This window comes from Palaemon carinicauda, chromosome 2 (genome assembly GCF_036898095.1).
Source record: "Palaemon carinicauda isolate YSFRI2023 chromosome 2, ASM3689809v2, whole genome shotgun sequence".
NCBI lineage: Eukaryota > Metazoa > Arthropoda > Malacostraca > Decapoda > Palaemonidae > Palaemon > Palaemon carinicauda.
In genome coordinates, this window is record NC_090726.1 from 194,343,590 (window position 1) to 194,360,185 (window position 16,596).

Sequence of the window (16,596 nt, forward strand, 5' to 3'; positions counted from 1 at the left end):
GGTAAACAGACACTTCTCCACTTGCAATGGAGTTAAATACTGAGAAACATTTCATACTTGGATAAAATATCAAGAAAAAAAAATATGAATGACACCTTACAGTTATTATAGCCTACATTACCTCACATTTTCAGAACACTTTGGGTTGCTGACACTCGACAAAACTTCAGTTAGTTTTTAATGGTTTCTTAAATGTATTGTTCACTTAATTAAACATGAATTTTCTTTTTACCTACAGGTGGCTTTTTGTAAATGTGCTTAAGAACATTAACCAAATTCTAAAGTTTTGCAAAATTATCCGATATAATATTACTAAGGATTTAATGGCTTTATTCAACATAGGAAATATAACAAATCATGTGGCAAGTTGTGAAATGAAACCCTATTGGTACTTTCATATGAATTGAGTCATGTAATCTATAAAATAAATGCAATGTATGATTGGCTAGTCATTACTGCTTTATTCCAAATATCATTCACGCATTAAAGGTTTTAAAGGCTACTCATGAATGGCAGAGGCAAGGGACAGTGAAATTGTCCTAAAAAGCAGGACAATACCCTAGAGACTGACCATATATTATATGATCAGTGCCCGAGCCCCCCTACAGTACTGTATAGGCTTCCCAAACACCCATCCTTATCTCACAAGGATGGTAAGGTTGCAGATGATAAAGGAACTAACGAGTCTGAGCGGGACTCGAACCCCCGTCTAGCAATCACTAGGCCACAACAACCTACATTGAGACTTCTTCCAATGATGTACAAATTTAAATTTTGTTTTCAATATTTCCAAAATTTTCTTTAAGTGTTGCATGAAGGTCAATTTAATAGCATGATTAAATTCTCAGTTTCAAATATTACACTCAAAATACATGTACTGGACCTAGCACCAGTGGTTGGTGATCGGCATTATGTTCAATTATACACAGAATCCAAAATGAGCTAATTAATCATTTGTGTCAGTCTAATACAGTACGGAGAAATGGAATAAAATATTTAATATCAGTAAAATTTTTATCCAACTATTTAAAATGCCCAACAGCTAGAGACAACCAATATTCAAATCATGGGAAAACACAATATAATGAAAATATTTTCCTAAGATACATGTCCCAAAAATTCTCAATATATGTTTTTGTATAATTGAAGATTTGATGGCAAGCAGCTCTTCTAGAGGAAAGACACTTCAAAATCAAACCATTGTTCTCTAGTCTTGGATAGTGCCATAGCCTCTGTACCATGGTCTTGGGTTAGAGTTTTCATGCTGAGGGTACACTCAGGCACAATATTCTATCTTATTTCTCTGTATTGTTTTAAAATTTTAATAGTTTATGAGAAATATTTATTTTAATGTTGTTACTGTTCTTAAAATGTTTTATTTTTCCTTGTTACCTTTCCTCACTAGGCTATATTCCCTGTTGGGTTCCCTGGCCTTATAGCATCCTGCTTTTCCAACTAGGGTTGTAGCATAGCAAGTAATAATAATAATAACATACTATATAAAAGATACTTGCAATATTAAATGAAATGTATGTAGCGACAAAATATCTAAGACAAAATCTGTGTATTCTGAACAATACAATAACTTGACCTTAAATCTCTTTTTGTGTGTGTAGATAATTGCATCTTCAGTAAAAGAATGATATGGAATTAATGCAAATAATGTAGCATTACTTGCACACATGATTTAAATTGTAAACGATTCAAAGACCTACATTGTGTATATACTGTGCATACATACATATACCAAGGCACTTCCCCCAATTTTGGGGGTAGCCGATATCAAACAAATGAAAATGGGACCTTTCCTCTCTACGTTCGTTCCTCCCAGCTTGGCAAGGGACTCAACCGAGTATATATAGGTAGATCTACACCATCACCACGAGATACATCAAAACTTTTTTTTCTTGTAGTTCTTTCAGCGAGCATCAATAATCACTAATCTATTACTGTATTTAAAAATTCAATTACAATACAGTAATAAAAAATGGTCTTCTAACTCAAATATGCTCTTATAAGTAATAGGGTGTCATGATTAAATATCAAAAGCAGCACTAAAATAAAATCCAATCATATTGACTCAATTAAAGAGAAAAAAAGTTTTTCACAGCCAGGGCTATATTGATTAACTGACATGCAGATTTTATAACTAAAGGAGAAAAAGTTACCATATGTAGTATTTAAAAATTGCTGCTTGAAAAACTTTCATTTAACTATGCAACCGGTTCAAGAATAAACTGAAAGATTTGAAATGCTGTGTTCTTAAGATATGAAAACTTTGGTATAAACTTTCTCTTAACTAAACTAAGCTTCAACTTTGCCACCGGCTCTCCACTTTCATACGCTATACACAGAGTTAAGGACTGGATTAAAATTAATGCAAGATTGAGCTCACGGAACAAGGTGGGACTATTGACTAAAGTATGAACTGGAAAAGCAGACCAAAGAATTCTACTAGAAGTGGAAAGGCGGCCACAAATATTTAGAATATTATAAGTGGGTTATGGAGAAGAAAGAAAGCTTTAATGGTTACATTTTCCAAACATTGCCTTGTGACAAACTGTCAAATGCCTTGTAGACTGACACAAACAACAACAGATTGTACCAACACGTGTAGATTAAATAATGTTTAAAATACAAAACAGGCATTGTACACACAACATATTTTATTCTAGATAATTTACCTATTTATCTTAAAAATGAAAAAAAAAAATTCTACTACACAATAAGTATTGCATAGGTCATGGGATCAGAATACAGAAGGATGACTAGATGCACTGTAAACTAATTCAAAAAGATCTGATCAAAGTTACTTTTACAGAAGTCAAAAAATTCAAAAGGAAAAAAAATATATATTGAAAAGTAGACACAACTATGCAACAATTCCCAGTTTCCCAAAATAACAAGAATTATTTTTTCTTTGAAGTAAAGAAGTAAACCAATCCTAGAAGAAATGGAGACAAGTAGTAATGAAATGAGAACATTGGAATGACTGAAAATAGTCAAGACATTTTGATAAGAGATTGACCTCACAAGGTGCTACAAGCTTTGAATGTCAAAATTTCATTGCCACATTGCATGGAGGGCACTGACAGGGTAGCGTTCAAAGGACCCTTAAATAGAAGATTTGTATAATGGGTTTAAAGGAATTTGTGGTATACAAAATAAAAAAGATAACACTTTTTTACAATGTTAATTTATCCTAACATTTCAGTAATACGGGTGTGAAATGAAACTAGTTGGTATAGCATACCGTATGTTTAAATCTTTCATATAAAAACCTCTGTATATGAACGCGAGGTTATATAATAACCAAAATAGCGCAGGAGAATCCCAATGTGTGCGCGGGAGTGTGTTCGTGCGCGTCCGTCAAAGACTTAGGGCGCGCGGGAAAATGTTGGCGCGCATCCTTAGGAGAGAGAGAGGGCGCATGTACAGATGGCACGCGTGTATTTTTGTGAGTGAGCGCTGGCTCGTTGGTAAACAATGGCGCGTGGGTGAGGGCAGCATGGCTGTTGTCTCACCTATGAATTTGCATGCAGGAGATTGATGGCGCGCAGGCTGGCGAGCAAGATGGCGCTCAGGAGAGCGTGACGTAGGGCGCGCAGGTGAGTACTGGCGCGTAGGAGATTATTGCAGCGTAGGCGCAGGGCGCGTCGGTGCAGGAAAGCCATCGCAAGCAAAGATCGTTGGTGCGTGTGCGCGGATGACGTGTGGTTGAGCTCTGCTCCTGTGAGCGTGTAGGCGCATAAGTGCATTAGGTTGTTGCCCTGCGTTAAGGCGAGCAAGATGGGCGGTGCGCTGTAGTGATGGGGCCTGACGAGCTACTGAGCGCTGGTCCGGTTGCGTAGGCGCGCGGTCCGTGTGCGCGCAATAGCGCGTTCAGGTGGAGCCTTGTTAGGCCCATGCAGGAACAGAGATGGAAGGTCGGCAGGTCTGTCGGGTGGAAGATCAACGTGTCCTTTAAAAGGACGACCATCCACCTAAGGAGATCGCGAACGATCTGCAGAGAGGTCCAGGGGCGAAGTCACAAGATTGGTTGCAAGTGCAGTGATGGACGATCGGTCTAGAGGCTCCTCTGCGGGGGACTGCATAGACGACGTTGAACCAAAGAGGCGCCTCCTCACCGCAGGTGAAGGAAGGCCTCTATGGCGAAGAGGAAGGCGAGCCTTCTGACGGATGCGGCCTCTGGGGGCTGTTGGATCAGCAAGCTGACCGTCAGCAGTCCTCCGAAGAGGAGTCTCTGTAAGTGAACTCCCCCGAGGGTGAGAAACACTAGCAGGAGAGACTAATGATGAACTTAGTTTCCCCCTAGGAGGATGGTCAGGATCGGGGGAAACTAAGCCGTCAGCTACCGTAGAGTTTGGAGTGGCAGAGGAGACGGGTGACGCCGCATGGGACACCTCTGACACAACAACGTCGACAAGAGTCAGGGGATCTACCTCTGACGGTGACGACGATTGCTTGACAGCAGCACCCAGGCGGATGTAATCAAGCAAAACCTCCTTGGAGGGCAAACCCGTGAGCCCCAAATCTGAAAGAGGTTAGTTAGTGACACGGCCTCCCCCGGGGGAAAAGGTGGAGCTGCTTCACTAGGGGAAGCAACGTCATCTCTCAAGACCCGAGGTTGGACAGAAATAATTAGGTCTACGCTACTACTCGACGGTCTCTCGAAAGAACCAGACCAAGTAGGAGCTTCATAGGAGGTTTGGGCGACGGAAGAAGAGGCCTTTGGTTTCTCCTTCGAAGGTTGCTTCGAAGGAGAAACATCCCGCTTGGACTTCTTCTTCCGCCGTCGCGAAAACCTCTCCCACTGGGAGGCAGACCACTCCCTACACTTGTTGACACTATCACACCGTTGGCCCCTACAAGAAGGACAAAGTGCACGAGGATCAGTCTCGACCGCCGACATGAATGTTCCACAGGGGCGGTCGGGAAGACCAGGGCAGGTGCGCATGGTCGCAGAGGCCAACTTCACGTACACAGTCTAGAAAAAGAAAGAACAAAAAGTGTTAATGGCTGCCAAAATGACGGCGAGGATGAGAGCAGACACGTCCGATCACCATCCGAGCCGAAAGCAAAGCAAGCTCAATCACAGGTGTGTGAGGGGGAGCGGTAGCAAGCTACCTCCCCTACCCCCGCTAAATAGCGGTGTGGGTAGTAAACCCTCGTTAAAAATTAATGGCTTGTCATTTCAGCTACGCCGAAAGTAATACCCCTATTAAATAGCGTGGTTTGAATTCCAGTTGCAGAACAACTTCAGTTTTGGAGTAATCACTGATATAAGCCAAGCTTTGAGGGGAGAAGTAATATGAACATCGTGTTGAGCTATTTTTAAATATCACAATAGTATATACATACAGAAATAACCCTCTTTACCTCAGTTCAATATACATGTTAGTTATGCTATGTCGTATCCTTAAATATAAAAAAAAAACCAGTACAAAAAATAAGATGCATGTTACGCCATTTTACCCAACCTTACGATGGTTTCTATGTCGTACAGTAACAATGAAGTACTGACATGTATTTCACATGGCAGCTTATTAATGTAGGTATGTGGTTTATATAAAATGATAGTATATTGTAAAGTACTTTTTCGTATGCAATACAGTACATGTATAGGGAACATTTAAGTGCCTTTATATGCCGAAACTCCAACCTATGTCAAAAATAATTTAAGCCAGATCTCTTAGAACCAATTAAAGTAGGGCAGGGTATTACTTTATACTATATATTGCCATACACATTTCCTTCAGAATGGGGGTTGTTAGAAAACTGATTCCCAATAAGTCATATGGGGATGAAATTGATTGTCCCATGTCCTTTCTATGGACCAAGCTGTGCCAGATATTCACTCACCTTTGCGTTAACTGGTGGATGGAATACCGGGAATTAAAGTTTGGGTTCCTTGGCTTTCAAGGCAGAGCTCGGGGACCAAGAGCACTTCTTAGATTTCTTCCTCCTGCAGTCGAAAGGCTCCCACCAGGAGGATGGGCACTCCTCACACTCTTCACAGGCAGATGCCTCCGTGCAGGAGTGTCTTCTGCATGAAGGCCAAAGCTGGTGAGGATCTGTCTCTTGAGGAGAACGGAAGGTGCCACAAGGAAGGCCGTCTGTACCGAGACGTATCCGCATGCACCTCCCTTGGGAAAACAGCGCAATCACACCAGCAAATAAAAAGAAAACAAAGTTAATCATACCCGGTTGAACAGAAAACAGAGGAGCAATGGCAGCCAAATCAAAAGTGGTTGAGGTAGTGAGTGTGTGGGCTGGGCGGGTGCCTCTCCCGCTACCCCATCCCCCTTGCCGGGAGGTTCGCTGCCACCTCACTTAAGTTTTTATGACTGTGAACACTCACCTATGCCGAGTCTACTCATACTAAAGAACAAGGGTTTGCATTTGTGTCAGAACAATTAATATTTGAATTCCTAAGAATTAAATGGTTTGAGACACCGGAACTCAAAAATTTCCAAAATATTACTCGGGCTAGGAGGAGAGAAGTGAAAGAAAGACCTTTTGTTCTTCTTTTACGTCAGCTACCCCCCCCCCCCAAATTTGGGGAAGTACCATGGCAGATAGAAAAAAAAAATATTACTCCGAACTGAGAAAGATTGGGGAATGCATATGCATTCCAGGTGTGATCAGCACCTTTTAAATGGGCTTGGTTTAATCAAAATTTGTTGAAAAAATTTTGCTTCCCCCCCCCCAAGGGGTTTGACTTAGGGCAAGATATAACACTGTAGATTCACAACATTCCAGAATTACCAAGGTGAAAACTACTTATAGACCAAATGTTGCTTTGAATGTTGAATCACTACCACTTTCTAACAAATATCAAATGTCAAGTTGATCCCATGTTATTTGATATTCTCATGCTATTTCCGGCCACAATGAAAAACAAATATTTTCAGTTGATGGATGAAAAATTTCAAGAGGCATTTATGATGTTGAACAATATTTTCCAGGAATGTATCTGAAACTAGTTGAACTACTTGGCTGTGTTTACTGATAAAGCCAATGTATGATGGTAAGAAATTAATGTTTTTTTTTTCCTGTATTGCATCAGGAACAATTGGCCTTGTAACGTCTCCAAATGGCTCAGAAAGGTCACATTAAAAAAAGGAATGTTCTATGACATGACAATAACTTACTTTTCTACTCGGATATCCACTGTTTGTATTAAGGATCCATTCTTGAATGGCTTTTTAAACTAAGAGCTGAAAGAGAAGGAACACAAGCTGGCTGACTAAAGTACAGTACTTCAAAAGATGATGAAATTTTCAAGCGAATGAACATAAAGATATGCAAGGCTGTAATCAAATCATGGTCAGAGAGAACATTCAGAGAACAAACAGCTCATTTTCCATGAATGAATGCACTGGGAGATTAGTGGTGAAAAATAACAACTGTTGATGGTAAAGTGAACTTACAAGATCAATAATAGATGTTTGATAAAAAAAAATTATCATCCTAAGTTAACACAGCGGGATCATGAAATGCGTGTATTGTGACTAGGTATTCTGAGGATACTATTGTAGGTTTTAAAGAATTTTTAGGTTGTCTGTTCTCATTAAATAGCTAACATATTAAATTACACATCCTTTCTTACAATGTACCTCAACATATTTACAAAATCCCTAACATCTGTAGTCATAGAAAGACATAATCATTGTTCACTAAACTTTGTTTTCTCAATTTGTCAGCAAAAAAACAATACAGTAACCATAGGGGATCACTTACAAAGTAACATCATAGCACCCAGTAAAAAAAATAGTTTATTTTTCCTGCTCTTGTTTTACTTGAAATTCCAATATGAAGTTGTGTCTTACATTTACTGTACTTCAATACACAAGAAAAATTGGAATTTACTAATTATGTAAGGAGAGTTCAATAATATATGAAATAACACCAAAGAAAGAAAGATTGAAATTATATTTCAGCCAAAAAGGTTGCCTGGTCAAACATAGTTTAGTGTCGCAGCCAAAATATTTGGGGGAAACACGTTCATCTCATACAATCAATAACCTATCCTAACCCATATAATTTTTTTTCCTCATCCGATTCCAGAGATTTAACTAGAAAATGAATTGCTTGTCAGCAAGGAGTCCTGTATAATTATGTTTACATAATATTAAGATACACAAAATTTATAACAATACAAAAATACCAAGATCTTTTTAAAGTTTTTCTAACATAAAAGTAACCAGCTTTCTATATAAAATGAAAACTTTAGGTAATTTTTATTTCTTACTTGGTAAACTGTACATATCTGTCTTTTATTTAGGAGTATCTTCCTACGAGGGATGAATATTGTTCTTGAATTTTGGTAACAAGATAAGTAAAATTTTTTGAGTACAAAGGGAGACGGTCCAGTCCACGTGCCTGACGTAACCCATCCACTCCTCTTCAGCATCAAAACTATAAGAGAGTTGTTACGCGGGGGAATTTGACAATGAAATTTTCCCTCTAATAAGCAGCTTTTGAAGATGTAGATGTTGGCCATGAGCTAGTAGTAGTTTTTGGAAGTACTTAAACTCAACAAATAAAGAATGCAAACAAGAGGCTCTGATAAAAATCTCAATTACCATGATATGTACCATTGTTAAAAGGAGGTTAGAGAGCATCTCTTCTTTTACACCAACAGTAAAGAAGATGCTTACTTGATGCCTCCTGGCTTCAGCTTGTACTTACATGGCTGCTGCTTTGAAGTTTGGATGGCAGAAAGGTGGAAATTCTTTAACCTTTAATCCTCAGACTTATGCCATCCTTGTACCTTAGTACGATCATTCCCTTGAACTATCTGAAAAAGTCAGAAGGAAATTGAATAATTAGACACCACTTCCTAGTGCCTGCTGGTACCGAACTCTGGCCTAAGATGCAGAGACAATTTCAGATAGTACAAAAAGACTCTCGTGGAGTACAGAAGCAAACTCTTAAAGATCTCCACCAATGAAATTTTTGAGGGAAGGGGTTGAATGACCTTAAAATCACCTATGAAATTCTTGAGGGAAGGAGTTGAATGACCTTAAAATCACTCAACAGTTCCTGATTGCTTCAGAATTTTCACCATAAACTCAGGAACAGACAAAATGAGAGGCCCAATATCAAAGTGTCACACTAGATAGAAAAATCTGACACTTGTTAAAATGCTTTGCTGATGCTAGAACTAATAAGAAAGAAAGTCAGTTTCGAGAGTGAGATTCCTGTCTGAAGATTTTCCCAGAGGATTAAAAAGCCCCGAGCTGAGACTTTGGAGAAAAAGCCACATTCCCCATAGGAGGCCAAGTTAATGAGGGCAAGATTGTTTGAAGTTTCACATATATGAAAAGCTTTTGCAAGGCAGAAAGATCCATTTCATCAATCTGAATACCTCGCTCAAGGATGAGAGGTAGCCCTTCACCACAGAGACTCAAATGTGCTCCTCTTGAGGAAGGTAGTCAAGCAACATGCTGAATTGAAGCTCAAAACAGATACACTCTATCTATATTATCAACAACAGAATATTACCAAATTTCCCTGCTACAGAGCTGCGAAGGACCCTCAGAAGTACAGTACCCGTATGTCCCTCTTGCATTACTGTGAAAAAAGCCACCTCTCACCAGCAATGCTGGATGATTACCACTCGTGAGGTGCAGGTGACTTTCCGCATTGGTGTACTAGGCAAGTGGAGCTAATGAGGAGTATGTGCAATGGGTGAAAATATCTCTTGGTATCTTGACCAATAGAATTAGTTTGAGGCCAAGGAGGAGCCATCAAATCATTCAGTTGAACATCTAACAAATTATGCTAAATGGAGGAAAGCCACAGACATCGAGATACTCTTAAGGGTGCTCCAACTTGTCTTCAAGGGCAGCCCAAGGGTCTGTAAAAGAACAACTCCAGGAGCTTCCTGTTAAACCAGGTGGCAAGAAGGACCATCACCGATGAATCCCACAACTGTGAAGAGCCTTCCTTCCACTTAGGAATACAGGCACAACTCTTGTCTTTACAAATAAGCTAGACTGCCACTTCAATCCTCCTGCCTGTCATGTACCTGACCGCTCTAAGAAAAGGCTGAGAGAAATTTTTCTTGCATGTTCCCATGTGCCGCTATGGTCATGTTGTTGCTCCTTAACACGTCCAAATAGTCCATCGCTATATACTGGAATGGTTGCAAGGCTGGTAATACTGCACATATCTCCAGGATGTTGATGTGCAGATAAAGGTTCTCTGCCTCCCACGTCTCCTAAGCAGCTTGATTCTCCAGCACGACACAAAGCCTTTCCTCGATACATTACAGAACATAAACGTCTTTGGAGGAAAGGAATTCAACTGAACTTCCACTATAAGGTCCGCGTCAATGACCCTTACTTCCAGCCCCATGGATACTAAATAAGAGGGAGCACCCTAAGGGCTGTATAATGCTGCTTCCGATACCACTGAAGTGAACACTGATTGACAAATATAAAAGCCACAAGCTTTTCCAGGGGAGATGGTGATCTGGGATGACTTACCAGAATAAGGTTGGTTATTCCTGCCTTGATGGGAACAACATTATCACCTAGAACTTAACGAGATGAGAATCTAACAAAAAGCTACTGGTATGAATACAGAAGCAAGTCCAGCAATTCTTCCCCCCCCCCCTCCTTCAGCATTTAATCCAACTTTACAAATTAGTCATGCTACTCAAATTGTAGCAAAAGATAAGGTGGTGGTCCACATCTTGGAGCAACTACACATCCAAAGGCCTCACAATCAGCTAATCCTCAAGATACCTGGAAAGACCAATCATGTGCAAGTAAACCAAAATTAACATCAAGATACATAAAAGAGTGAGCTCCGACAGGGCTGTCTCAGGTCAAAAGCATAACGCTATTAACAGGTAGACAACATAGTTCAAGATAGGGGGTCTAGGAACAGGTTAAAAGAAATACCCCCAATAACACCTAAGAAAAGCCTATCATCCCTCAGATATTTCACTCTGTGGTCATATCGTGAGGAGGTCCACATGGAACATGGATTTGGCATGCACATGTGTAAGGTTTCCACAGGACCAAGAAGCCAGAGCAATAGTCTTAAGAAACCCAACAAAATTAATCTAGACAACAGAAAGGAAGGCAACAAAAGTGGCTCTTTGCTGTCAAATGAAGAATATCGTCCAAATGTTGCTTGAAAATCTTTCTCTTCTTCCCGTACCTCTCCCAATGGGAAGAAGACAAGGACAAACGCACTCAGAATGATGGAAAGCAAGACAGTACACGCAACTATAAATAAAAAGCCTGGGCCCAATGAAAAGCGACCCTTGTAAATTGTCCGCACACCTCCGCTGAAAGTTAGCAGGCTTCAAAGAGATCATAATCAAGTAAACTCTAGGGAAATATTCCAAAACAAACATCAATCATCTACAAATAATCCTAGGAAAACCTTCAAAAAGTGAGATAGTTGGTATATAGAACTGAGCAAGATGCCTACAACGACAAAGGGCGATGCTGAAGTGGCTGGGTTACATCAGACAGGAAGGCAGGATACTCCACTCATATACTCTACAATTGTTTACTACTGTACCTAGTTACCAAAAGTCCTCACTAGAAAGTATAACTAAATAAGAGTTTAAAGTTTGTATTCTCAGCGTAATAAAGTACTGTAGAGAAAGAGAGAAAATAGTGCTGAAATACTATGAAACTTATCCTGTAATAAATCTTCAGTTACAAACACACACACACACACTCATACATACAACACAAACATACGTATTGTGATAAAAAAAAAAACAAAGTACTGTAATATAATATATCTCTCAAAATGATTAACTCTAAAACTCCATTCTCCAGTAATTAAAGAATTTATAATCATATATAAAGAAATAAAGTGAAAGGTTTGCAATGCACAGAGAGAGAGGAATGAACAGTGAAAATACAATGGAAAATGTTAAAACTTGCATACACACTCATTCTCAAATACAGTACTGTAGTACTAAAAATAACAAATAAAGCAATAAAATAAATATTGCACAATGTCTTCACAAGAATGACTGATTTTAATGTTTATACTTGACATAAAAGCTAGATTACTACCGCTTGCCAATTTCCGTAAGAATAAAGTAATCTTCCAGGGATTTTACCTTTGCAAGATTTGAGTAAATTTTTATGTATCACTGGATAATTACTTAGTTGATGATTTGAAAGCCTTCTTCATGAAACTGCTTATACCACAGATCCATATAACATTGAGAAATGGCAGAAATGTATTTTCATTGTTATAAATCCTTTGCAAAATGTTCTCTACCACTTTCATATTTAATTTTCTTAGTTACTGCAAATATGTAGGCAAGATTATTTTTGTTGCAATATTTATGTACAAATTATAAAAAAAACTTTACCTTATTAAAAAAAAATAAGAGAAAATTTTCCTGCTGACACAGATAGTTCAGACAGGAAATTTCCTTCTAAATCCTTCATACACATGAAAATGGGAATAGAGCCAAGCATTTCTAATATCAGTTTATCATAAGCATATTTAAAAGTATTTCTTCAACACAGCGCAATTTCACACTGGCAAATAAGAAAATCTTGTATAAATCACAGCTTTTTTAATTTGATAGCCTAAAACCCCACATTAAATTTCAAAAGAAAAGGGATTTTGACGAAGGAAAAATCTATTTCTGGGCGAGGGACCTGTGTCACCCCGTGAAATGCTGCTTATAGCACCATTTCTAAGGTATAAATACTGCTAAATATACCAGAGAAAAAAGTTGCATGGAATGCCAGGAATAAACCCAGCTCGCTCACTCTAATAGTGTGTCGGTATAGTAACTAGGGCGTGTTAGAACCACTAACAGAGGTCCCTTACCAATTAGTACTCTCCTTAATCAATTTCCCCCGATACTACGAGGTGCCGTTCTACATCCGACTACATTTCTAAACTTATAAAATTGAACAACTCTTCCCTCCGAATTATGATCTTTAATAAACGTCTAGAGCTTGTTCAATTAACAGACGGAGCGATACAAGCAGCCCACCACCTTTTCCCTCTCTTTCTATAAGAAGATTAATGTAAAAGTATTTTCTTATTATCGTCTATTCTTTTAACTTTGATTTCTTTATACATTTTTCTTTCCCTGTAATTTTATGTTTACTTATTTGTACGTGTATGGAACGTCTTATCCTATTGCTAAACTCCCCGTGTCTATCTGTCTTTTAACGAGTATAGGATTTTTTCAAGATTAAATAGTGGCTCAGAAGGTATCCCCATGAAACCTGATATAATACGCTCAGTTGTAAGTAAATGATTACCGAACTCTGAACTGTCTGAAAAGTATAGAAATGCAATGAGAAAAGGCCTGTTGCGATGCTATTGTAAACGACATTAGGTTTGTATTCTTATAAGAACAAATGGTGAAATATGTTGTATTATATTTAATGTTCAGAGGTTGTGAAAAGAAATTAAGGCAAAGGCAAATGTCTTTAGCTCAAGAAGGACTAGGTATCAGAATGAACTATACTATCAAAGGATTCCCCAACTCTCATACTTCTGTTAATGTAGAGAAAATTAGGTACTGAACATCAGCTACTGCTTTTAACAACTGCAATTCTTTCCTCATTATCAAGCTGGACTTGATAAAGCCTTTGATCTATACTGTAAACCCCTTTTTTGTACCTTGAGGATAGAAAATAATTTTCAGTTACAATGGAAAACAACGCCAAAGATCTGATTTCCATTCAACAATTTCCCGCAAGAATACTAATCGAACTATCTTTTCTCATATCCCTAATGAAACACACTTCACAAGACAAACTTGTATTAAAAAAAAATTTCATATTTACAGTAAAATGAATAATGAAATTTTCAGAAAAGAGTAACGAGTAACGATGCGAGTACTGAAGATATACTAGCTTGAATGATATAATGACTGAAATACAGATTTGTCCCGAACATGTTATGCTTACAATGCACCGTACATAATCCAACAAAAATTCCCTTTTAAATGTTATTCAACATCTCTAAAATGCAGTCACAGGAATGCTAACTTATAAAGTATATATAAAGATATATCCTTAAAAAATATTTCAATTACACAATGTCCCTTTCATACAAAGTAAAAATAGAAACTGGTACTCATGAAATTTGGATGTGAACAGCTTTATTTCATTTTGTACATCAGCGTCTTGAGTTATTTTGGGGTTGGTATTCTCCGCCCCGTCCATACCGGTCATTGTTATAGCTGTGGCTTCTACCACCACTTCTGCTTTTTTCATCGAACTTCCGGCGATTGTCAGAGGATGAATGCCTATCCTGATGTCTACTGTGGTGACCCTCATACCTGTCATACGGTTGTTGTCTGTAATCGCGTTGATGGCCATGTTTCTGGTGGCCCTCTTGATTCTGCCGATACCTATTATCGCGGTGGCTCTCATAATCCCGTTCATATCTATCTTCATTGTGATGGCCGTGTGACGGTCCTAACCGGCTTCTGTCAAAACGCCCATGTTGATCCTGGACTGCAGCTAACATCTGAGAATTCTGGGCAGTGACTGAAGTTACATGATTTTTGAGTGACAGCATAGTTTTGTTATCAAAGGACCTTGGGCCTCTATTTCTATTTCTTTGGTACTGATCATAACCTCCTTGATTAGAGTAGTTGCGGCCTGAATTGGAATAGCCTTGGTTATAGTTGATAGAACCAAAACTGTCATTTCTGGGTTGCATTCTTACATTAAGAGCAGGATTTTGAGACAAGGGCACCATTCCTTTATCATTAAGCAAAGCCATCTGTTGATGCGCTAATGCCAATATATGTGGAGGAATATTAGGATGATTATTAAGTGGTACAGGGGGTGGTCCCATTAAACTCTGTGATTCATTCACGTGAGACACCCCTGGACCATCGTCGAAAAGATTTCTCTGTGAAGGATCAAGAGTATGCACTCCTTGGGAGTCTCCAGAAGCTAACCCCTGTGCCTGTAGACTTTGGAGATACCGGCTCTGTGCTCTAATGTTGCGACCAAAGAGTTTCACATTGTTCAACAAAGCTATGGAATATGGGACAGAACACTCATGTTTAAAACCTACAAAGGCAAAGTTCTTTTTCCTGCCACTTGCTTTATCTTTTGGTTGCTTGACATATTCAATAGGACCAGCCTGTAAATAGTAAAAACAAAAATAATGCATCATGATCATTCAAAAAGATATTATAAAACCTATATAATTGTACTAAAAAGAAACATTTCATAGCATAGAATCATTAGTTTTACAAATGTATTAACATATAGTGTCAGCTGAATCAAGCTTTCCCGAAGCTATAAAAACTTGCAATTTCTTTGAGAAAAATTACAAATATGGAATAATTTGTATCTTTCTTAAAGATACAGACCTGTAGGTATTTACAGGGGTATTACTTTCGGCAAACCTGAAAACCAAGCAATCAGGCTTTTAGCGAGGGTTAACCCCCCATCCACTAGTTAGCGGGGGAGTGGGGGGTAGTAGCTACCACACTAACTCACACACCTGGGCTGTGAACCACACTTTGCTTGGAGGTTGGATTTCAAGAGGGACTGGTGCTGGCAGGCCAATTTGTAACCACAGGTTTGTATCGTTAGGAAAAATACAAATTACTTCCAAATTTGTCATTTGTTCCGTCACTAAATACAAACCAACACTATTTATAGGGGATGACTTACCCTTTAGGAGGGTGGAAGTCTGTGTCAACTGGCCTTTTGGCTTTGACCCGGGGTTTTACCCTTAATGTGTTTTGCACATAATTGACGGAAACCATACACCTTGCTAAAGCAGTGCAATGCATATTCCGCAGCCTACACAAGCTATGTGCTTGTGATACTAGCACTTTGACTGGGCCAGGTAAAAGTTCTCCGTATCATCGGACTCTTCCGAGGATACTGTACCATGGAATTTACCCAATCCCACCTTGCCAGTAGGTATGAGGACGTAAAGAGTACTGTATATCTATCTATACCAGGTTATTATCATTATTACTTACTAAGCTAAAACCCTAGTTGGAAAAGTAGGGTACTATAAGCCCAGGGACTCCACCAGGGAAAACAGCCCAGTGAGAAAAGGAAAAAAAGGAAAAAAAACATGTTACGAACAGTAACAACATTAAAATGCTATTTTGATAATAAAATAAATTTTTGAATATACTTACCCGGTGATTATAATAGCTGCAACTCTGTTGCTCGACAGAAAAACTCTACGGAAAAATTCGCCAGCGATCGCTACACAGGTAGGGGGTGTACTCAACAGCGCCATCTGTCGTTCAGATACCCAGTACTCATTGTAAACAAAGAACTCAATTTTCTCCTCGGTCCACTGCGTCTCTATTGGGGAGGAAGGGAGGGTCCTTTAATTTATAATCACCGGGTAAGTATATTCAAAAATTTATTTTATTATCAAAATAACATTTTTCAATATTTAACTTAGCCGGTGATTATAATAGCTGATTCACACCCAGGGGGGTGGGTAGAGACCAGCAAAATATGTTTACATCATATGTGCTAAGAATTTTTATTTCATTTTAGAAGTTATCAAAATAACAAAAACAAAATAAATAGGTACCTGGTAAGGAAGTCGACTTGAACAATTACTCTGCCTTTTTAAGTA

General features: G+C 38.7%; 1 protein-coding gene across 1 annotated transcript in view; it reads right to left on the bottom strand.

The window, feature by feature from the left end:
- Window positions 1-7,918: 7,918 nt before the first annotated feature.
- The window catches only part of LOC137629280 (RNA-binding protein 7), a 38,643-nt gene continuing 29,965 nt past the window's right edge, over window positions 7,919-16,596 (bottom strand). The window contains exon 2 of the mRNA XM_068360544.1: window positions 7,919-15,120. Coding sequence (XP_068216645.1) covers window positions 14,140-15,120 — 981 coding nt within the window. The 3' untranslated portion in view covers window positions 7,919-14,139. The remainder of the gene's footprint in view (window positions 15,121-16,596) is intronic.